The 24,348-nt window shown below is 39.8% G+C and overlaps 1 protein-coding gene across 1 annotated transcript; it reads left to right on the plus strand.

Annotated features, from left to right (window-relative positions):
* The first annotated feature begins 383 nt into the window (after positions 1-383).
* scml2 (Scm polycomb group protein like 2) lies at positions 384-24,348 on the plus strand. The gene is made up of 13 exons (XM_076077994.1): positions 384-420; positions 684-749; positions 2,417-2,487; positions 3,128-3,362; positions 4,336-4,424; positions 5,104-5,347; positions 17,604-17,923; positions 18,237-18,366; positions 18,493-18,699; positions 20,483-20,656; positions 21,116-21,331; positions 21,720-21,874; positions 22,113-24,348. The coding sequence occupies exons 1-13, from the start codon at positions 399-401 to the stop codon at positions 22,236-22,238; spliced, it is 2,055 nt and encodes a 684-aa protein (XP_075934109.1). The 5' UTR covers positions 384-398; the 3' UTR covers positions 22,239-24,348.

Raw genomic sequence — 24,348 nt, forward strand, 5'->3', positions numbered from 1 at the left:
GATATTGAAATTGCAGATTGTATACATTCATTTTAGCCCCAAAACATTCAGTGCTTTATAAACCAACAGTAGTATTTTAAAAAGACGTATTTGGCACACAAGAAGCTGATGCAAAGCTATAGGGGAAAACACAGAAATACTTTTGCATGTAGGTTTATAATCTTAATGGTGATGTGTGTCAAAGATGTGTGTTCGAGTTCTGAATCTAAAGTCCCTGTCCTTCATTTTACTGGCAATGCTGTGAAATATCACATGAAACAACAGTACCCGCCATCCCACAGCATACATTACAGTGGGTCTGTGCATTTTGACGTTTTCGGACTGTTTCTGTCTCCTCTCCAGTGTCTGTGTAGGTAACGTTCTGTCTGACTCCAGCTGCACGTTTCACTTTGGTCATCATGGGCCGAACACCACACAGAGGTAGGCCTCCACAGTGTACTGCCACTGTCGTACTTAAGGCTGATTCTCACATGTACTAATAGGCCTAAACGCCGGTTTGATCATAAAACAAACACAGAAAGATAAAAAAAAAAAAAAAACATAATTCGAATTTTTGGGTGTTCATCTTTTTCTCAGAGCTATTCCAATCACATGTTTTATGACTTCATTCTCACATTAATTACAGTCTGTATTTCAGTAGCTCCCAGATTCTGATGAGCAGTTCAATCATCTGTGGATTTCAGATCAAAAAGAGGAGAAAGAGAGACAAAGCAGCATCACAGCAGGATCTCCCCTCGACAAATCTGATGGTTGGCATCTCTGATCTCTGGTTTTTTTCTCTCTTCATTGTTGATCCTTTCATTGAGAGTCAGAATCCTTTTTAGTTAATACCTTTTAAAAATAGAATCCAGCTACATCTGTGTCAGTACTTGTATTAACAGTGATCAGCAATCTATTTTCTCTTTTTGATGAGCAGTTCCCCCAGAGATTACCTTCACCTCATTATCATTTATTAATTGCATATTTCTTCTCAACTTCCTGAACTGTGCAGATTTAGCAGCTGTGGTATAAATAAGCATACACTGGGCATTTCTCTCTCTCGCTGCAATCCATTGAACATCCCAACAATTAGGTCTGCTATGTTTATGATTTACTTTAATACATCTGTGTGTAGTTTTAGTAGTAGCAGTAGTTTGGTTAATGCCCAAGGCCTATATACATTTATGTGCTCGTTAAGAAATAAAAGTTTTTATTGTTTGATTAAGCAATTTTTCAATAGCTTCCATGCTGTATGTGTCCAGTGTAGTAATTGTTTTTGATATTGATTTATAGTTAGGGTCACATTACATGGAAGCTATTGAAAAGAAAAAATCATGAAAACAATGTTATAAAATAGAAGACGTACTAAAATCCAATATTAAGATATGTGCACTATGTGTCGAGCAGTGATTGAATGTAACTAAGTACATCTATTAAAGTACTGTACTTAAATACAAGTTTGACATACTTGTACTTTTACTCCTCTACATTTATTTGACCCTTCTAGTTACTCTCTACTATGAAATAAGATGTATTATGCTTATATGACAATACAGTAGTATCCACTTATTTATTTAGTAATATACAAAGTATCTAAAACTTCAAATGTATTTGTTAGTGTTAAAAAACGAATAATACAATATTCTATAATAATATAACACTTTGAAAGGAGACATTCTGCCGCATGAGTTATTTTATTTTTGATACATTAAGTATAGTTTGAAGATAGTACTTTTGTACTTTAGTAACATTTTGAATTTAGGACTTTTGCTAAAGTATTTAGTAATTTACTGAAGCATCTTTAGACCACTATTGCTACTAGGCTACTTCTTCCACCACTGGTGTTCAGTGTAGTAAGCTGGTACAGGTTAGTAGATTGATATATCCTGGTATTGATATGGAGTAACTAAATCCCAATATACTGAAATTAAAAACATTGCCATCGTTTTTTTTTGTTTTTTTAATGATTAATTATATGTTATAAAAAAACAGGGTAATGGAGATGAGCTAACAGATCCAACTGTCAACACCGGTGAAACTGAAGAAGCAGCGAGCGTCAAACTTTATCGAGCGTTTATCTGTCTAGCGGATTCCCATCAGTAGACCACAGTAGAGACGCATAAAAGAGTTAAAAACTTGAGTATTCGACTTAACTTTAGTCCAAATGAATGCTAATGCTGCTCCGTAAATAATGTTAGGAAGTTCTCCATATAAACGTCAAAGCTAACGTTAGCTTAAAGTCAGGTCACTGTTGTATTCAGTTTGTTTCCGCTGCCCTCAAGTGGCCAAAAAAGTTATTATTGGTTTAATAAAATAGAAAATCAGACCTTTTATCAAAAATGGTCAATGACATTCCCTCTAAAATGTTTTACGTTGTTTTCTGTTACATGTTTTTACACCGCTATTTAATTAATCAGTTGGTTGTTTTTGTTGTTAGAACCATTCAGGTGGGAAGACTATCTGAGACAAACATCCTCCACTGCAGCATCGCCTACTTCATTCAAACAGGTAATGATTATTAAGGTGCTTTTCAGGGTCCCATGTCATTCATTCCCTTTAAATTGTTTCTTTTTCAAATGTTTGTATTTTTGTAATATTGTCAATGATAGATACAGTCTGCCATGAACCAGAGTCAGGACAAGCATGTCTAATGTTTCGTAAGTAGTGGTTGTTTAGTCAAAGGTGTTGTTTTAAGGATAAGTCTGGTGATATTCTAGTTTTTTCTTATTGTCAATAATAACCAAAATCAACAATACATACATTCCAACTAATGTCTGTGGAGATAAAGCCTGATATTCCTCTCTGCCATACAGCTACATTGTTGTCCAAAGACTAAAAACACATCAATGAGCCGTTCCGTTGTTGTGAGTGACATGTTTCATCATTAAGATGAACATATGGAAGCTTATTTTTATATATATCGTCAAATAAGCTGGTGCTGTAAAGCCACGGCGGAAAATAGTCCCAAACAAACGGTCGATTTGCTCCTGTCAGCGCCCAGCTTTATTATAAAAAAGATTTGGTCGTTTTTTTTAAGTGCCAGTATATATTTATGACCCATTTTAAAGATTTTTTTATGGGTCTTCCAGTCATAAGTGTCCTCACATTGCATGATAGTGACTGAATGTCCCTGTGTTTCCCTCTGCAGTCCAGAGTCCCCCCCTCTAATGACTTTAAAGCAGGTATGAAGCTTGAAGCGTGGGACCCTCGCAACTCAAACTCTGTGTGCATTGCAACGGTGATGGGCATGATGGGTACTCGTCTCCGCCTGCGCCTGGATGGAAGTGACAACACCAACGACTTCTGGAGACTGGTCGACTCATTAGACATCCAACCAATAGGAACCTGCGAGAGGAACGGAGACATGCTGCAGCCACCGCTGGGTGAGTTGACAGATATTTGTCTGTTTTTACATGACATTTGTTTGAGAGTTGAAATATGTAAATAATTGTCTCAAACTAATTTGTTATTCATAATGTGATAGATATGTAGTGGGTTAACAAGGACCACACTTTCTGGGACTGTCTTTAAGCATTTTATTGCAACACATCAGACATGGTAATACCCAAACCTCCCTGCAATTGTAGAAAGACAAAGAAGTCACAAGGTCTCTCTTGTATAAAAGCTTTCTGTGCCTTCCAGGGAAAAGACCAGAATGAGAAGAAAAAGTAAAACTCACTGAAGTGCAATAAAACAAGCGCTAAACTTCCTGTTAAGACACAGAACATTCTCCTCTTGTAGATAAGTGCACAAGTTCTGCATTAAAATATATTTCCTCTCAAATACACTAACACTTGAGGAAGCCAACAGTGAATTAAAGATATAATATTGTGATGACATCATTTGAACCTTAAAGCCCCCGACACACTCAAACCCACTCACTCAATTTTCACTGATGAGACCTCTTTTCAGGACTGTGTGGGTGTGTAGAGACTGACCTTTTTGACATGTCACGGTAGGTAAAGCACCGGTGTGAATAACTAAAATAAATGATGGCTGAATTCCATTTAGCTGCTTCAATTTCAGCGTCCTGGTATTGTTGGCTCACTGTCGCACTGTCATGGCTGGGACAACTTAAACCGTTATCATATAATTAGTGAATGGGCATCATGTCATTCTCAGGATGGTGAGGCCTTATTTCTGAGTGGAGCTTGTCCAGATCTTTGATTGTTTTCCCAGTTTGGAGAAACAGCTGACCATTTAGCTTTGTAAGAACAAATGCAAAGCAAATACCAAACAAATCGAGTCACACGGATGCAAAACTCATATGTAAATCCAGTATTGACATAGGAAAGTCCTGCTCATTGACAACACCAACCTCTGTCTGCAATTTAATAAATCTGGCCTTGTGTTTAGGTTTCAGGATGAATGCTTCGTCGTGGCCTATGTTCCTCCTAAGAACGCTGAGTGGAGCAGAGATGGCCCCTGCCTCTGCTTTTAAAAAGGTAACGACGACTGGACGAAATAGTAATATTACAGTACTTTCCGTTTTGCTGTAGCTGATCAACATTTGAAGTTGTCAGAATGAATTGACAGATCTGTTGTCAGGTTTCTCCTCGTTTCATGAGAAAAAGAGTGACAGAGACAGTATTAAATGGGGCCTGTTTTTCCAGGTGTCCTAATCCTCTCACAGTCAATGTTGAGAACTCCAGCTATTAAATGATTAAAACAGTGCAAAAAAAACCCCCCACATAATCTCAAATATTTAAACCTACTAATAAAAGCAGATTGTTGTCTATACGCTTGGGATCATAATTGATACAACTATAAATCTTGACTTAACAACATGTAATGGTAGTTTTCTACTTTTTCTACTGTTTCTATTGCAGTAATCAGCACAGACACAAGGGGGAGCCATTCATATGCCATTTACACTGGATCAGACACAGCAGCATGCCAGTCAATACATACAGTATAGTTTTTATTACTGCACAATGTGGAGAAAGCAGGGTTTTGTTTCAACAAAATATGATTAAAGTTGTGTATATTCATTAGTAAGCATCTTCAAAGACTTGCAAGATACAAGCAATTCTGTGATTGTACAGTATTAATTTGCTTGATTATGTGTACGTTTGTGTGTGTGTGTGTGTGTGTGTGTGTGTTTGTGTGTGTGTGTATGTTCAGGAACCAGCCAGCCCAGCAAAAAACTACTTCCAGCCTGGTATGAAGCTGGAAGCGGTGGACAGAAAGAACCCTTACCTGATTTGTCCCGCCACAGTTGGAGAGGTCAGAGGTCAGGAGATTTTCGTCATGTTTGACGGCTGGCGAGGCGCCTTTGATTATTGGTGCCCCTTCGACTCCAGAGACATCTTCCCCGTCGGCTGGTGTGTCCTAACAAAACACAGCTTGCAGCCGCCTGGAAATTTCTGTAAGTGCTGCTTTGATTGTCATGTTTTATTGTCGTGTAGTGTGTACAATGTGCCATCTGGAAATTGTGAATTTCATATATTTTGTTGCAAATGCCTCAATCGTAAGCTAATTTATCACAATGACTTATTTGGTGGTCTTGTTTTGAGGGTGGACAGGTGTTTTATCAGAGATCTTTAAATTACATTATGTAATTCTCACCACTAGAGGGCAGCAGAGCATAAATTCAGATGCGTCTGCGTCCTTATTACATGCTGAGAACATAGTTGAGCCAACTCTTTAATGCAGTGGTTTTCAACAATGTACCCCCTTTGAAATATTTTACCAGCGAAGTACCCTCTGACCAGCGCAAAACATTTTGTGTTTGTTGCTGCAGTTATCAGTTTACGTCAGCTAACGATTGCATTGAAGAAAGTAAAACTGAATCGCACTTAAATTCAAATTGTTATTGTATTAATTATAGCATCCTTATTATAATTTCAGGAATTATGCATGACTAAAAACTGTTTAATCAACATTTTTTTAAATAATTCTAATAATAATACTAACTTTATTTATATAGCACCTTTAAAAACAAAGTTTACAAAGTGCTTTGACAGAAACTATAAGCAATAATAACAACAACAGAAAGCTCAACACTGAGGCACGACAAAGCATGACAACCAAGGTAAGAGTTGAACCCGGATAAATCAGTACAATAGATGAAACGGAAATAAAACAGTCAATACAATAAAAATAAACTAAGAAATAAATAAAATAATTTTGTAAAATAATTTTGTGAATTCAACAAATAAAACAGTAAAGCGAGGATCCACCTGAGGATCTAAGGCTGCGAGCTGGCTCATAAGGGGTCAACACTTCCTCTATATGTTTTTGGGCCAGACCCATACGTGCTTTAAAAGTGATCAGTCAAATTTTAAAATCAATTCTAAAACGAACAGGGAGCCAGTGAAAAGCAGCCAGTTTTGGGGTGATGTGATGTCGTCTGTTAAAACCAGTGAGAAGCTGCTGTGTTCTGAGCTAGTTGGAGGCGAGAGAGTGACTTTTGGTTTGTTTTTTGGCCAGAGAGAAGGGAGTTACAGTAATCGAGTCTTGAAAAGAATGAAATCTACCGTACCCCCCCCTGCGGCACTCCAAAAGTACCCCTAGGTGTTAATGCACCCCCATGTGAGAAGCGCCGCTGTAACGGACAGCTCAGCATACCTGTAGCGTTGACTTCAGCTGTTAGTTGTTCGGTGCTCTCACTTCATCATCCCCGGTACTGGGTGTCATATTTCTCTGCCAATATCAAGACAGGGAGGCCTTGTTCAGAGCTTGTTGAGTCTGTCGTTGTCCTTAAAATGGGTTGAGTTTAATACTTGACATCACAATGTGTCTCAAACAGTCGATCAGAATTTGCTTCCCTGCTAGCATTTGACTAAATATGTGACAAATTGTGACCAGTGGTGGAGGAAGTACTCAGATCTTTCAATGAAGTCAAGGAAGCAATACCTGTGTAAAAATACTCAATACAAGTAAAAATCCTGCAATCAAAATGTCACTGACATAAATAAGTATAAGCATGAGTAAGTGACCTATTTCAGTGTACGACATATTGTTGAATTATAATTACTGATTCAGTTGATGTGTCTGCTAAACATAAAAGTTATTAGGCAGACAACGGCAATGTGATGAGCAGAATAGGGAGCTAATTATTGCTATAAAATTAAATAGTGAAATCAAGTTGCTAAAAATGATTTAAGAGATTGAGATCGATCATTGTAATCAATAAAGTCACATGTTTCTGAAATCTTACAAAGAAGGAAAATGTTTTGGTTGATTTCATGGATGTATTTTTAGGTGCGTTAATTGATAGCAATTATTAAAAGTAATTATATAGTATCATGAAATAACGGTGTATAATGGGCGGTGTAATTGTCTAGTAAAGTGTTAGTTCCTTTATCATCGTAACAGGATAAATACTTGAAGATGCTGCCATTGTGTGACATCTTGTAGGCACTGGTTTCCCCTGAAACAAGTTTTTAAAGGAAGAACCAAGTCAGTTGTAGAATGTTGAGGTCAGATTTTCATTTGTGAATCTCCTCTGTATGTTTTGTTTTCCTCTGTCTGTTTTGGTTTGAGTTGGTTGTCCTTGTTGGTGGGGTTGTGACCCGCAGCTCTCACCTCCACCTCCACACTGAGGCTGCAGAGTTCTCTGAAGATTCAGCGAGTCTGCTGGAATAGATTCCAGTTCCTGGCCTGTCTCTCGTATATTACTCCACTCCTTTACATAACCACAGGCAGTTTTTAAACGTGTGATTGTTTGGGCTGTTTTTAGCTCCGTTTTGCCTTTTTGAAAGATTTTGAAAGATGTGGCAAGGCAGCTTGGCATTTGGAGCAAACCGGCAATCACTGATTTTCCCACAGAGGCACAGATTTAGTCATGTATGTCCAGAAACAACACATTTCAGGCTCTGAATAGAGTTGTGTTTGCACATGTCATTTAATTGAACTGAAAACAGCCTCTGTTTTGTGACCTTCTGTAGAACTATGTGGTTGTCGGGAAAACAGTCTGTCTAGATAAGGAACAAAAAAATGTAAAAATTGTATCTAATCATAGATTTATGTTTTCATGTCAGCTCTTATTAATCTTAGGCGTTGCATCTTTTTGCTTTTTTGCAACTTATAGACAGGTTGTAACTGTAATTGTTATAAGTGAAAAACAGCTTGAAAGCTCAGATGCTTGTCTGATTCTATAAAAATCATATTAAAAGAATAAAATCAATATTTTTTTAATATCTTAAAGGCTCATTTAGGTTGGAAACCTGTTTTGCAAGGCAGACCTGGCCAGGATGCAGGATAAAAGGTTGCAGAGAACATAATAAAAACAATACTAAACACAGATAACAATACTGAAAATACATAAAATAGACAGAAGAAATACAAAATTTTGGAGTAAAATTAGCAAACAGGTGATGAAAACACTTTAAAACAAAAGCTACACAATCATAAGACGAGCTGGAGCTGCCGTCATCCTAAATGACCTGGTGAGGCTGTAACCTCTCCGTTTATTCCCATGTATACTATCTTGATTAATATTTGTTTAGAACACATTTGCAGGTGTTTTTCTCTGCTATCGCCGTTTCAGTTCACTGTGACATTTTGCAAGAAATATATGCTATCAGCTTTTTAAATGCTTGTAAAATATCTGGTTTAAAAATATTTTAAAGTGCTTCTCTAAATAACCATTTCAAGATTTATCAAATGTGCACATTTGTCCCCTTCAGATAATCCTTCTGTTTCTTTTTTTATATGCTCCTAATTTTTCCATAGACGCCAGGCAAAACATTCCCTCTATGTGTCTGGCAAATTACAGCTTTGGTTGATAATATGAGTGTGAATGCCGTACTGAACTATTAATTATCAACCAGGGTATAATTATACGGTAATTACGCTCAGCGGTTACAGGAGTATATCAAGATGTGATTTGCACTAATGCTTAGGCTTAATGTTCAAAGTTTGGCTCTTTATATATATATATATATATATATATATATATATATATATATATATATTTAGATGTTTGATATCCATCAAAATCACTTTGAGAAATGTCTCAGTCAACATCAACCATCCTCATGTTTGCTGTTACGTTACATTAGCTCCCATCGAGCAACTTCCTCCCCTTTACCCTGTTGTTGGTGTCCTCTGGTCAGGAAACATGGGGCTTTGAATAACCCAGACCAACAACCATTCTTGATTAATGGGAAGTGTGTGTTCCTGTGTGTGTGTGTGTGTGTGTGTGTGTTTGTTTGTGTTTCCTCCACTTTGTTGATTGATGGCAGCAGTTACGTGTTCTCAGTCCTCGGGGCAGTGAGGCAGTCAGGTTTATGTATCGATACACCAGAGAGACATTGATGTCTGCTTCCGATGTCGGTCCATACAAGACTGCCTGGCTACAAAATACTAATCCATGTGTGTAAAGGGAGCTGTCATGATGTGACGTCCCCATATCCGCCTCTAGAGCTCACCAGGGGCCAGTTTCACCAAGATATTTTAGATTAGTCTGTAGTGTTAGGCAAGGCTCAATTTTACTCTCAGATTAGTCTAGATGACTATTTCATGAGAATAAATACTGACTTATTTTAAACCTAAGCTTATCTTGGTTACCTAAATCTCTAACTAAATCTACCTAAATGCAGGGAGCTATAAGAAAGACTATTTAGAGAGCTCAGTAGGCTGTTTTTAGAAACTAACCTGAATCTTACCGATGAGTAAACAGAAGCGCTGCGTCCTGTCACGTTAAGAAGCCACAGCAGCTCAGCTCTGCTGCAGGTCTGCGCTGCACTGAGAGTTCCTATGACTGGAAGGTGTTAGTACTGTTACAGTCTCCGCTGAATTTTCCCAGTAAAAAGTTCTTGTAACTGTTGAATTTTTCAAAAAGACAACATTTTTCTGCTGGAGAGAACGAAGCCGAGCGGTTTGATGCGGTTTCTCAGGTTTTTTTAGTTTAAAAAAAAAGTCTTGACTTACTCAGAATTTTTGGCAAATTAGTTGTATTTAAGTCCAGAACTAGAGAGCTTTGTGCAGCAGATTAATTAATACGTCTATCTAATGTTTTACCAGTAGTTTGATTTGAGCCACATAGTCAAAGTCTATCTTTGTGAAGCCAGCCTCTGCTCTTTGCTTACAGAGAGACTTACTTATAGTAGACAGATTTACTCTTTGTGTAGGTGGAGTTTGTAGGTAAATAGAAAGAAACCCCAGCAGGCAGTGGCGGGCCGTGCATTTTATACCTGGGCCTTCACTGCTGTCCTGCAGCTGAAACACCTCATTATGACGCCACAGCTACGGTTATTATTTGTTTCATGTAAAAATGAAGCTCAACACCTATAAATACACTAACTGCAGAGTGCAGATACACGAATACGCCGAGAGTGCGTCTCCTCTCTGCTCTGACTGCAGCTGGGACTGCTGCGCGAGGCTGCTGTGAGAGTAGCCGCCTGTGAGTGCTTTGGGGCGGCTCACGGCAGCACCCGCTGCTCGTTCACGACAGTGCAGAACGATACGTGCTTTCACGTCAGAGTCAAAACAACACCAGAAAAAGTCGCTAGATTTGTCGCTAGTAGCTTTTGACAAAAAAAGTTGCCAAGAGGGTTCGGAAAGTCGCCAGATTTAGCGAGAAAGTCGCCAAGTTGGCAACACTGGCACCGACTAAATGTGTCCCCAGTGCAACATTGGACATAACAATGGTTCCTATCACATATAAAATCAAACAAAAATCCATAAAAACAAGCTGTACAAATAATAATATATAAACAGAAGTCCTTCTCGATTCATGGATGCCAGTGAAGACAGTCGAGCCTCCCCAGTTGTATTTCTTGAATAAGTTTGAATGCGTTTGAGGGCTGAAAATGTCCGCTCGACAGAGGCAGCAGATATTGGGATTGTCACCGCCCAACATGTCACGTTAGCCCACTGACCAATCACGTATGGCTAGGCCAGCTAGAAGGCTCTGACACGTCAAATAATACGCCCAACATGTCAAACTAAAGATCTGATTGGTTGAAGACTATGACAATCAACAATATCGTCCCCATTCACTTAAACTGCAAAGGGATGCACTTGTGAGTCTGCAGGCTTGGGTCTCTGTTCTTACCTAGAGACACAGAGGTGAAATCTGATTGGATAAAAGCTCTACTTAAAACAAGCTGCCCTGGAAGCAGAGCAACTGAGGAAGACAGTTGTGCAATGAGAAAATAAGATAATGGGAAAATGTGATTCTGTCTAGGCCAGCAGAGAAGGCCTTGCTGGCCCTGACGGCCCACTACTGCCAGCAGGATAATGTTAATCACCAGACAGCTATGTTTGTATGGGAGTAAGTGAATAAGTAGGGCTTAGTTGAGGCGTTAATGAGCTGATAATTAGCCGCACATGTGAGAGACTCTGTAATTACTATTACATTTATAAATTTCTAATTAGCTTTCATCAAAATTGTCCTCATGTGACCCTGCGACACGTTTTTCTAAGAAGTAACAGAGGATTGGATGTGTAAATTATTTTCCCTTTTATGTTCAGGCCATCATGCAAAAATAGTTTTTTTTTAATACATTTTTTTACATTTTGTGTGATTTGCCTTTGTCTATGTTGATATTAAACTGGGTCAGAATGCAGAATGGTGCTTTCTGAATAATGCATAGAATAACAAAGCATCTCTGTATTTTAGCAGATACAGACACATGATAGTTGTTTTTACTATTTAAGGCAAAATAATATTTTGTTATCTTTATATTCTATATTTGGGCAATAATGAACTTGTAGACATGCAATTTAATTTACTAAATACTTGATTCATGTAGACAGAAACAAAGTGGGAAATGAGGATTTTTTTTTACACAATTTACTCAGGTATTAGTAATAGAAAAACAAAAAAAATATCAGTGCATTCTTTTAGTGTAACTTTCTAGCTCTTCTTTTATTTTTGAAATCATCAACCATCAGTGTGATTTGGATCTCATAGACTTAACAAAGCCAATTCTCGGTTGGTGTCCTGATAAGAGTAGACTTGAAGATACATTTCGAATGCAAGCAAAGTCAAATAAATATATATCTGTAAGCCATATCTAATTAAGAAGCATCATGCTGTACTCACAGATAGCAAAATAGTTTCATTCTTGAAAACGTTAGAGCTAGTTTGTCAGATTAAGAACTTTTCGACTGAAGGGACTTTTCCCATGCAGGCTTCCTCTGACTGCTCTGCTCCACATTGTTCCAGAGCCTGGGTGATATCCGACTGGGCAACTGTTTCCTGGAGCTGGACCTGGCCGTCTTTCATCAGGGAATGTCTGAATAGTCTAGGGTTACACTCCTTCTGGGCTGAGAGACCGTGTGTGTGTGTGTGTGTGTGTGTGTGTGCATGTTGAGGGAAAGCTTGCTGATGTGTGCACCAACTCCAGGAGTTTGCCCCTTTTCACCCGTTTCAATCAGGACTCTTTTGATCTAGTCTAACCTTTTACCCCCCATCCCCCATCCGCTCTTGGAGCCCCACCGTGAACCCCTCTCCCCCATCATCTCTGCCTCCCCCGGGGGCTTGCTGAGAAGCAGGTGACTGATGTAGACTGTCGATATGGCCTACAGATAACATGAATAAAGGGCTCAACTCCCCCCCCCCCCCCCCCTCCTCCTCCCACGCTACCCACCACACCCACCCACTCTTCTTTCCCTCACTCTACCCCTCCCTAGCCCCTATGCAAATTAAATACCCCCCCCCCCCCTCCTCCTGCTCATTCATTGGGAGGGAAGCTTTGCAGCGGCTTCAACCAGCAGAAGCAGAAGCAGCAGCGTGGGCTTTGTTGTGGACTACTGCCGGGAGAAAAGAGAGGAGAGACTCACGGAGAGACCTGAGAAAGCGACTGATAGAGAGACAGAAAATAGACAATGAAGTGCAGATGAGGAGAGTATTTTAGAGGAAGTTAGGAAGAGGAAAAAATTTGTCAGAGAGAGGAAACGCCAAAGAGAGAGAGTTTCTTCTAAGAGAGAACAAGGAAGCGACTGTACTGAGGGAGTAGTATTGTTACGGACATTACTACTACTATCACTGCCGCTACCTCCACTGCTATTATTACTACTACTACTGCGGCTGCTGCGACTACAAAAGCCACAACTGTAGCAGTGAAGTTCTACATTGTTGGAGGGGATTTCCTGGTGAGTTTGATATGTCTACCAACTCGTTTCTGTCTACTTTTTTACTAAAATGAAAGAACGAAACTTCTTGTGAGGCTTACAGTTTACATTACCGTTACTTATCTCTCCCTGGATTGTGTTTTAAAGGATGTGTTAGGATTAGATCTACCAGTTGCAGTATACTGAAGTGATGTGCAGGCACATTTAAGTAGCAATAACATGGTTTTTTTATGAGACAATATTTTGTGTTGAAGTATTTCTGTTCCTTTTTATGCATTATATGATTTTATTTCCACTTAAACTTCCCTAGAATATCAATGAATACTGCACACATTGAAAGTCATTCAGTCAAATCAGGAAGTTGTAGTTGGAAATCATTTCTTGTTAAGATTTGATAATTCTGTCCTCGAATAGCTAATAGAAAAGAGTATTTACTTAAAATAACTCATACTTGCCTTTGTGCTTGTGTCTTGGTAAAACATTAAAAAAGGGAAGTGAAAGCTTAAATCTGCTGTTCAGATAAAAGTTGCACGTCATCTCACATGTGTAGCAGTTTCCTACCCTGGTGTTAATGATAAAAGCTACAGTTTGACACTGTTTTCTTTGTTTGGCACGGAGACCTTTTAGAATGCCTTGCATTCGCTCACATTTATTGTAAGAGACTAGTGGCTTTTGCTATTCAGAGAGATTCAAAGTCTGCAGACCTAACAGTATTTTTGGCTCCAATTATGTTTGGAGCTCCATGTGTTTTTGATCATACGTTTTGTAGTGTGCGTGTGTAAAGCATCAGGAATTAGTTAGCAAAAGGCTCATGCAAGGATTAGTGGATATCTGTTTTCAGTACACTAACTCTTTGCACTCTTATTTTTTAGTACGTGAACTTAAACGAGCAGCTCAGAAGTCATCATCCATACAAGTCTCGGTAGAACATGAGTGATATTATTGTTGTTTGTGTGCCACGCCGAAGAGTTTGTGCAGGAAAACATTGTTTTTTAAAAACTTTTTGACATGAAGCTATTTAAGTTAGTTCCCTCTCTCTGCAGTCTGCACACAGTCACACACACACTTGAATCTGCACTTCATGAAATTCATGCGGCGTCAGAATCACTGTGTGTGTGTGTGTGTGTGGCTGACTGGACTGTTTGGTCGGGGGTGTAGGGGGTGGTTGTAATTAGATGAGAGGGAACTCTGTGGAGCCCCTCCCCCCACCCCCAGACAGCGGACACACTTCTCAACGACCCCGTTCTCATGCGTGCACGTACACTCACACACACGCACGTTTCCTCGAGCTGTAGCTTACACGGGTCAACGGGTCGAGTTGGAATTATATAGTCATGATCAGTACCATATGTCTGTTTTGTTGCACCGTTTCCATGCTCGGGATGCCATGCTCAAATTGTTTTTTCAACTTTTTTTTCAGACGAATAATAATAATTTTTTTCTTTTTTGTCATTTTTAAGCAGATTTAGATTTGTATAATATAATACACTTGTTTACATCAATGGTTTTGCATATTTTAGCCATGCTACAAATCACATTTGACATCACATCTAACCATTATGCAAACCATACTGCTGTGTTTTACAAATTCAGATGCGTCTTTTCTACCACATCGGCAGAAACTGTTGATTTTCATTTAGTACAGATATGAATGGAAAACAATGGTTGCCTGCATATAGAGCTGAGCTGTTAATTAATTTATTAGTCAATTGAAAACAGATTTGCATAATTGTCTAATTCTACAAAAACATACATTTGCTGGTCCCATTCTTAAATGTGAAGATTTGCTACTTTTCTCTGTTTTATATAATTTCAAATGGAATATTTCAGTTTTTTGACAGTGGGTCAAATAAGGAGTTAAGGAGCTGACATTAAATCGACCTGTACTTTAACCCTTTTCATACAAGCAGCCTTCCAGTTTTGGCTCAGTTATTTAGTCTGTGCAGCCAAACACGTTTCCATAGATAACAGATATGTCACAATGTATTTTGGGGAAATAGTGTATAAAATGATGCAAAACATTTAGAATATATCCATTTGATGAAATGGTGCCGCCATGCAAAACACAGAGGCTTAGGTTTGAGTATTTCTCTCAGTGTAAATATCACTTCCCCTCTTCGCTGAGGCGCTTGAACAAGCGGATACAGAATATATATGATTCTGTCAGCCACTGTGGAATGAAGTGCATTTATAAGCCGATTTTCTTTGAAAGTTGCAGTAAAAAATGCAGAGGTGATTAGACTTTTACAAAAAAAAGTGATAATAAACTAAACGGAAGAGTGTGACATTAATCGGCAGTGTGGAAATGGCACATGTTGCTTTGGTGTCTGTCACATAATGTGAATGGATTATTTCCTTTTTACAACAGGGAAAGATCAGAGGAAGTCCCCCCCCCCCCCAACTCAGATTTCCCATGGTGAATTAAAACCGGCTGATACTGATTGGTACCCTGCAAACAAATTTTGATCTGCCTTTGTGGGGCTTATGGCTTCTAGCTCGGTGTGAATAAGTGTGCCGCTGCGTGCACTGCAGGTTAGTGTTTCTGTTCATCTTTGAGCACGCTTTGTGTGACCACTCCTGGTGAGCGAGTGAGACCTCACCCTCTGAAACAAAACACTACTCTATTCTGTGCCCACTTTCTCTCATTTCCCAATTAAGCAGCTTTCAGGGTGCCCCGGCCGGCCCCTCAGAGACTACTGTAAACCTTCTATAGTCTCTCCATATCGCGTCAGTCAAGCAGGCTCTAATGAAAGCCTCGGCCCCATGAGAGCCTCCACATGCACTCTCAGGCCCCTGCTCTAACCAAGCAATATGTTGGTATTGAAATAGGAGATGGTTATCTTTCTCCCTCTCTCTCTCTCTCATTTGCGCTCTTCTTTTTTCAAACATGATGATTATGTGATCATATCACAGAGTCACGCGGGGTGGTGGTGCCACTGCTTTTTTTCCTTTTCTAACTATAGTCTGCCTTTTCTGACTTTATTGTCACTTTCTTTCTATTTCAAAACCTAAGCTGATTGGCATTTTGTAATAATATTTCTTTCTTGAGAAATTGGAGGGTTTCTGTGATTCATGAAGCGCCTTCAAGCAGGTTGCTTTGTTTTCATTTATTTGGATAGTGGACAGTAGGAGGAGGAGGGATTGCATGCAGCAAAGCTAGACTTGAACCTGGGACATTATGATGACATGATTGGCGCACCAAAACCCCAAGACCACCAGGATGCTGGATTGTAACAGCAGTGGAGTCTGATTGATATACCGGCCAGGCTTAATATTATCAGCCAATTGAAGGTTATCGCTGATACAGTACCCAGAAAAGTAATTATCCAACATTGGAAGCTTGTAAAATTTGACAGTTTCCATGCAAAAATATGCCACAGTCAGCACAAAGAACTTCTAGGGACTTTAAAGCTCACATATACAAACCCTTGTTTGGTTCAACCAAAGCAGCTATTTAAAAACACTTACATACTGTATGTTAGTTGTTTAAATTTATGAATAAGCCAGTATGGTATTTCTAATAATCCATTTCTAATATTTTCCCTCTAAATCTGTTAATATACACGCCAGTATCAGTGTCTGTGTGCAGATCAGCTGATGAGTAATAACAAATGTTAGTACAGTTAGTACAGTGCCATGTTTTGAAAAACATTTGAAAAATGTTGACATGATTCGCATTACAAAAAGCTTACTGTAGCACACTGAAATATGTCAATTCATATTTCTTGCTAATTTACTATCAGTGTGTCTATGTAAAATAATTTGCTTTAAATATGTGTTTAAGTTCATTCATATTTGTTTGACTTCAGTAGTTATGCTTGCTAACTGTAAAGGGAAGAAAGTTGGTGTACTGACCCTTTAGAAGAAAGCGCTGTCGCTTTAAGAGAGTTTTGAGAGAACGTGATGTATGCAGGCTGAAGGCACAATGTGCTTGTGCTTAACCGGGGGGTTTGTAAATAAAAGTTGCAAAACGAAGATGGACGTGTTGTTGGACGGTTCATTTTAAGGGTGCAACATTACCAGTAGCTTAACTACTCCATAGCACTGATTTACTCGCACCATAGTCTTCTTCATTTCATGTTTATTGTAGCCCACTATAGTTTACCATAGTTTTTTGTATGTTTTATTGGCTGCATTATACCGTTATACTCATCTCCCCCAATCATCTAGCTCACAATTCTTTAATAACCAAATTCAAAACATTCTTACGAAGATATAATGTGATATGTTTGTGTTAAAAAACTAGCATTAGCTGATATATTGTCATCAGATTTTTGAACTCCCAATAGACTGGCCTCTAATATCTAGTGCCTTATATTAAAAAGATTTAAAAACGAATCACTATTTTTGTTGTGTTGCTGGAAGCAGACAGCTTGAGGAATCGTCCCGCAGGCGGGTCTCTGGGGGTTTGTGACTTTTGACTCTGATTTCATTGTAAGGAGGGGCTAAATACAAAGGACCTGCCAATCTCAGAGGACTCTGAAAAATCAAAACAAATCTCCTCTGCAGGTCATTTTTAGTGCAATGCAATTTAACATGTGCATCACACAAAGAATAACAATATCTTTCTCCCTCTCATATCCCATTTTATCCAGTTACCCTCCCTAGTGCGCTCCTCGCTCCCGTTTCTTCCACCTCAGCCTCCCTCACGGCACGTCGCTCCTCTTCCAACTCCTTCTCCTCCTCCATGCAGACCTCATACCGACTGCCCAACCCCTTGCCACCCCTGCCTGTGCGCAAGGGTGTCCGAGGTCGTCGTCCCAAATCCCAGACCATCGCTTTGTTGAAGGCGGCGGCCGAGGCTGCGGCGGCAGCAGCATCAAATGGAGCGTCACAGAGCCCTGTCAGAACAAGCTCTGAGGCTCAACTGGCCCCCAGGCCACACAAGAAGAGAGGGCCCAAGCCTAAGATTAAGGTGAGATGTCACAAGAGTTGTAATCTGTTATGCTGCGGTCCAGTGACCCTGTCATTTTATGTTTATATGTATTATGGCAGAAATTATTTTGATAAAGAGGAGACGAGGTCAGAGGTGGAGCGTTTAAGGGAGGGAGGAGTTTGAGGATGTTTACTCACCATAAATGAGGAGCTTTGCTTTAGTAGCTGCTTTATGTGCCGTTCACATGGAGCAGTGAAAGAGTTAAAATACAGCCATACAGCCATCATTAACTAACAGCCTTTGTAGGCTACAGAGAGTTAATGAGAGCGGGTTTGTTTGTTGTTTGCTCCAGAAGAAGCCCCAGGTGGTGCAATCTCTGGGGGCACCAGCAGTCACAGCTCCACCTCCAGAGACCAGACTGAGCTCCGGACACGTCCCAGCAGACAACAACCAGAGCAACGGCTCAAATGTGGTTTGCACAGGTAAATATGACAACAGATACAACTGACTCTCTGTGGGTCGATTCTAGTTGGATTTCAGCAGTCAACAGAAACAATCCAACAATGTTTAGGTTGGTTCATGTTTTCCGTCTCTTTGTGTCATTCCAGTGTGTGTCTATGTAAACAAGCACGGTGACTATGGCCCGCGCCTTGACAGAAAGCTAGTGCAGCAGCTCCCGGACCACTTCGGTCCAGCTCCAGTCAACGCAGTGCTTCAGCAGGCTGTCCAGGCCTGCGTGGACTGTACCTACCAGCCCTCCGTGATGCTGTCGTTCCTACAGAGCCAGTCCCACACAGGAGGAGAGGTGATCAGAGGTAAATACAGTGAACACCACGGGGTGTTCCTTCTGAACGAAACGGACAGCAAACAAGGTGCTCGTTTTGTCCGACTAAAAACTCACATGTAGTTGATATGAAATTATATAAAACACATAAAAGAAGTAAATCCTCATGTTTGAGAAGTAAATCAGGAAATGTTGGGCATTTTGCTTAAAAAATTGAAATGAGCTTGTTAATCAACATATTGTTTCAAAACTACTACAGTGGAAGTTGGACCACATAAATACATACTGTTAGAGGAATAATGCAGCATTTTGCTTATTTGCTTTCTTGTCAAGAGTTGTACAGTAGCTTGGTTTAGCATAACATTTTTAAAGATTATTTCTTGGGCCTTTTATGCCTTTATTTGGCACCCACAGTGGAAAGAGAGCAGAATAGTGGGGACAGAGAGTAAGTGAATGTAAGGAAGCAAATGGTCCAGCCAGCTGAGAATCAAACCTGGGACTCTCTGCTCAGAGCATATGCACCCATGTGGTATGCACCCTAAGGAGGGATGTCAGTTTTGCTTTTGATTGCCCGACAATACCTTTTAGGTAATCTTTAAGTAAAAAACACAAAAGGGTGTGAAAGAGGAGCTTTTCTTTTATTCTGGCGCTCCATTGACTCAATGAAAAAAAAAAAAAAAAGCGAAATTGATTAACATGAGTGCCCATGTTAAATACACATATAGACTGTAAATTCACCTGCACAACTGGTCAAAGATGTTTTCTGTGGTTAACCGTTGACCTAGCCCTAACCACTCGGTTATCAGGTCGCCACTATATCTTGTGTCTTCATTCTTTACAAAAATCTAAGTGTTGAAATGATAATTCGCCATATTACAGTGGAGTATGTGGTGGACTATTTCTTGGCCATGAGCAGTAACATCCTGAAGTCTGCTGGTTGCCAAGAAATAGTCATAATTTGTAATTTAAAATATTTCTTTCATAAAGATAATCAATTGAGATAGTGTGCTAATTAGCTTTAGAGGTGCTGGTAGGCAGATTTTGTTTCCTTTAGACAGAGCTAAACAGGCTAGATGTTTCCACCAGTTTCCAAGTCTTTATGCTAAGCCAACTAGCTGCTGGCAGCAGAGTCAATCTTCTTATCTAACTCTTGGCAAGAAAGCAAACATTGCACTGTTCCTTTAAAATTCACTTGTTGAAAAGCAGTGCTAGATAAATTCTAATTTATACAGCCTGGATAGGCAATCAGCCAAGTGAAATTGGTTTAAGCACACACTCATGGGTCGTGTGTGTGTGTGTGTGTGTGTGTGTGTGTGTGTGTGTGTGTGTGTGTGTGTGTGTGTGTGTGTGTGTGTGTGTGTGTGTGTGTGTGTGTGTGTGTGTGTGTGTGTGTGTGTATGACAGGGGAAAGAGGAGGAATAAAAGACAGTGCCTGTGGCAGCAGCTGATGTGAGCACTGTGTCTGTAATCAGAAATGACATGTGCGTCTAACCTGGTTTGGGATGCTGGGATTGGGTCTCCCTTGGGGGGCCGGATTGGGAAGGCTGTGGGTGAGGTTGGGTGTGGAGGGGGGTTTTAATTTGTGGATTTGTGCAGGCTTGGCTTGGGTATTTGGGGGGGGGGGTGTATTGCGGTGTGGGTTGGGACAAAAAAGTGGGTTTGTGCTTATAAAGGGAGGGTGGTAACCCTAAACCATCTGCTGTTTTCCTTAAGCTTTGAATGCATACTGTGTGTGTGTGTGTGTGTGTGTGTGTGTGTGTGTGTGTGTGTGTGAACACACAGACTAAAAGCTGTGTGTGTTGTACCCCCCCCAGTGCGGTCAGAGCACGGTATCCGATACGTGAAGCTGCCCTCCGCCTCCAGTACGTCTTCCGTGCTGCGGTTCCTGGAGAACATGTGCCAACATCTGGAGAGTGACAGCCTGTTCAGCTCGCAGCCATTCAGCCCCTTCAGCAACAACACAGGCTTCTACAACAGGACCAAGTCAGGTGGGCAAATGTGTGGACGGAGTAACTGTAACGGGAGAAAGTGAAGAACAAAAATGTTAAGAAAGAGGGAAGGTTAGAGGAGTTCGCTGTGGGCTCACTTACTTTGAGCAATAACATCATGAAACAAATTCAATTATGTTTTCTTTATGTCAAAGATACAGTACAAATTGCTTAAATTTTGTGCGGATCTAGATTGAACTGTGGATTCAGGATTTTCTTTAAAATTTCTGAAGACTTCTCCGTACTCTCTGGTGTATTTTGTGCAGATTTCGATCTAAATGCAGATAAAAGAGTTAACATTTTCTATTGATAAGCTAACAAGTTTAGACATTTTCTTCTTCCTACATAAGGCAGTCTCTATTTGGCTGCGTGCAAAGTCCAGTACAGGTCAGCATCTTTTCTGTTTTCTGTTTGTGTTCACACAGCACTAACAGCATCTCTCAACCTCTCTTGAAACAGAACCACTGTCCCAGCCTGAGAACGGCCGGTCCAACGACGATTCCACAAAGGATCCCACTCCCATCACCCGCCCCCCTCACACCGCATCGGACTACAGAGCAACAAAGAAGGAGCGGCCATATTACCCCGGACACGCACACACGCCGCCACCTCTACGGCGCGTCAGCTCCAACCCGACTGAACTCGGCCAGATGTGTCCGCCCAGACGAGTGGAGGGTAGGGGATCTAATTATTGTTGACAATGATTTTATTTTATTTTGTAAAATACTTTTACACTGCCGAATATCCTTATGTTTGTATTTTAAGAGTGTATTATTTTGACTTATGCCCCCCTGCTCCAAACTCAATTAATTCCAGAAGAGGATGGTGATCCCTTCCCCTAACAGAGCACCATCCTCCAGTTGACAATTTTCTTAACAAATGGTACATTTTTGAGCAGCTCATCCTAATTAAAATGGGACTTCCCCCCATATATTTTTAATTTGGCCTAATCTTTTTGTACAAAATTAAAAGATATGTTTTCAATCATAAGCAGAAGTTGTACTATTTGATAAAGGTATTAATTTGATTTGGTTGTCCTCTCTCTTGCACACACTCTCTCTAGCAGCCAGCTCAACAACAGGCTCAGACCACCTGAAACAGGACAAGGAGGGTTCAGCGAACGACGCCTCTTCCTGGTCAGTTGATGAGGTCATGCGGTTCGTCCAAGAGGCGGACCCCCAAACTCTCGGCCCGCACGTGGAACTATTTAGAAAACACGTGAGTATTTCATTTAAACTGTCTTCTTCGTCCTTGTTAAACGTTAACAGACCACACTAGTTTTCATTCACTGTTTTGTATCGTGCGGCCACTTGGTTACATACACTCCCCCTGAGCTGGTAGTCTCCCTGCTCAAGGCAAATCAGACTTCCACCATTCAGCATGTTAATCAAGTCATTTTGATGGAATTGTCCACACGGGAAGTGTTTGTAACGACAGCGTGCTCCTCTCTCTGCAGGAGATTGATGGCAGAGCTCTGATGCTGCTGCGCAGTGATGTCATTATGAAGTACATGGGACTGAAGCTGGGCCCGGCACTCAAACTCTGTCATCACATCGAGAAGCTGAAACAGAACAAACAATAGAGGATGAAGGCACTCTCTTTGGTCACCGGCAGCCAAACAAACACACAAACACGTTTTTACTCTACAGGGATGTTGCAGTGTAAATCCAGCTGAACCGTAGCTCCCATTGTGGACACTGAGGTCAAGTGCTCTGTATTCATTTGTGTGTTTTTGTGAATCAGCAACCTGCAGGGATATTACAAATACAAACGTACACATGGTCATGGTATTTTTTAGAATCAAGCTGTTTAAATTGGACTACTTTTAGGCGAACAAACAAATAAATAAATCAACAGCATTTAGACCAGAACTTTAACTGAATAAATAAAATACCCATGTTGTTAAAAACATTTGAGATCTTCATTTAGATGTCAGGGCGGTGTGGCGTGCATCAGGGTACTAATGACCTCAGTATGTCTTAATTCCCAGCTACATCCCTAATCTGAAGACATTTGTTTTTTAATTTCCCTTCACATTAAAACAGACACACAGTACATGAATCCATCACTTGCAAAAGTGTAATTAGTATCAGATATCTCAGCATTTGTTTATGTTAGTGTCTTTTTGCCTTATTGTGAACAGCTGGAGGCCATAAGTTATCCAACTTTAATTTAGCAGAGACGCTGTAGGCTTTGCAGCTTTGTCTTTTCAGATATCCAGCTGTCTAAAAAATGTTTTCCCGAGTCAGAATTTCAGGATCGATGCTCTCCACTCAAGATTGGAAAAGTTAGTTCAAGTACTGGCAATAAATGTCTCGCTGCATCATTTCTAACAATTCAATTAAGTTTCTGAATGGCTACGTATTTTACAAGCTCTCAAAATCAGTGGATGCAAACCAGTGGATGTATGAAGTCATGACCATGATTACTAACGAGCACTAAACAACAGGAGTGCTTCACAGTTATGTGAAGGAGAAGTGTTGAAGGGTTTCCTTTCCAAGATGTCGGAGAAATCATCTTTGCTACACAAATAATTCCTGTCCTAAAACCCTTTTTTTGATAAAATAAGTTAACAGAGTGGGCACCACTTAAATGATGGATATCTTATTTACGAAGACAACCTTGAAAATCAGTTACTGAAGAGTTATTTCCCTTTTATTTGAGTCTGTTTCGTGTGCTGGAAGACATTCCAGCTGAACAGTTTCAACTTGAGCACTGATGTGGCTACATGATTGTATTATGCTTGGACAGTCATAATAGAGTTACCCATAAAATGACTGGAATACTGTAAGTCTTGGCATTAAAATAGAGACAACTGTCTAGTTTAAGTGGTGTACAGAACTTTGAAGAGAGAGTACATGATGGGTAAACTGTTTTGTATAAAGTCAATCCAAAAGGTTGTTTTTTAATATCATTTTGTACTGTAACAAATTGTATCAAGCGTAAGTGTAATCACGTTTTTTTTCTGCCTGAAATATTTTTTTTCTGCACCATCGAATAACTAAACGCAGGACAATGTTGTGTCTGAGTAATTAATCAATTAATAAGTCTCAAAGTATTAATCTGTTTTAATTAATACTCATTTTCTGAACATTTCAGAACCCTTTTCAAACCAAATCACGTGTGTTGTAGCTGCATTTCACACTGTTGCTCTCCTGTAGTGGTGACAAGTTGATACTTGAACCCGTCTTGCTTTAATGTGAAACTCAGGTTTTAGTAGGGGTTGTTTCGTAGATGTTTTACATCTCTAGCATTTTGTGTTCATTGCGACGACATAGAGAGACTGCACAATAACCAACTATGTATATTTTCTATGCCTTGTCATCGATCGCTCTGTCTGCAGCCTTTCATGTGTAAATATGCGACTTTTTACTGTAAGTTCAACAAACAGCGGTTGTTGAATATGTTTGATATGGATTCACCCGATTAAACATTTGTTTACATCCTCTAAATGTTTGAGACCCAAGCACAAGGCCACCATGGTAGCTACTAGCTTTAAATAGCATAGTCTTTTTTTTTTTTTACCACTTTTTGACCCCTTAAAACAAAGGATGTCAAACTTGTGACCCATCATCTTTAGTTTCACATGGTTATGAGTTGTGACCAAATCAACAAAAGAGGTTTTTATTTCTTGTTTAATGTGAATATCTAAAAGCCTCCAGTAAGTCATGAATAAAAAATAGAAAAAATAA

This window comes from Anarhichas minor, unplaced genomic scaffold (genome assembly GCF_050575085.1).
Source record: "Anarhichas minor isolate MPS153535 unplaced genomic scaffold, ASM5057508v1 ptg000062l, whole genome shotgun sequence".
NCBI classification, from domain to species: Eukaryota; Metazoa; Chordata; class Actinopteri; order Perciformes; family Anarhichadidae; genus Anarhichas; species Anarhichas minor.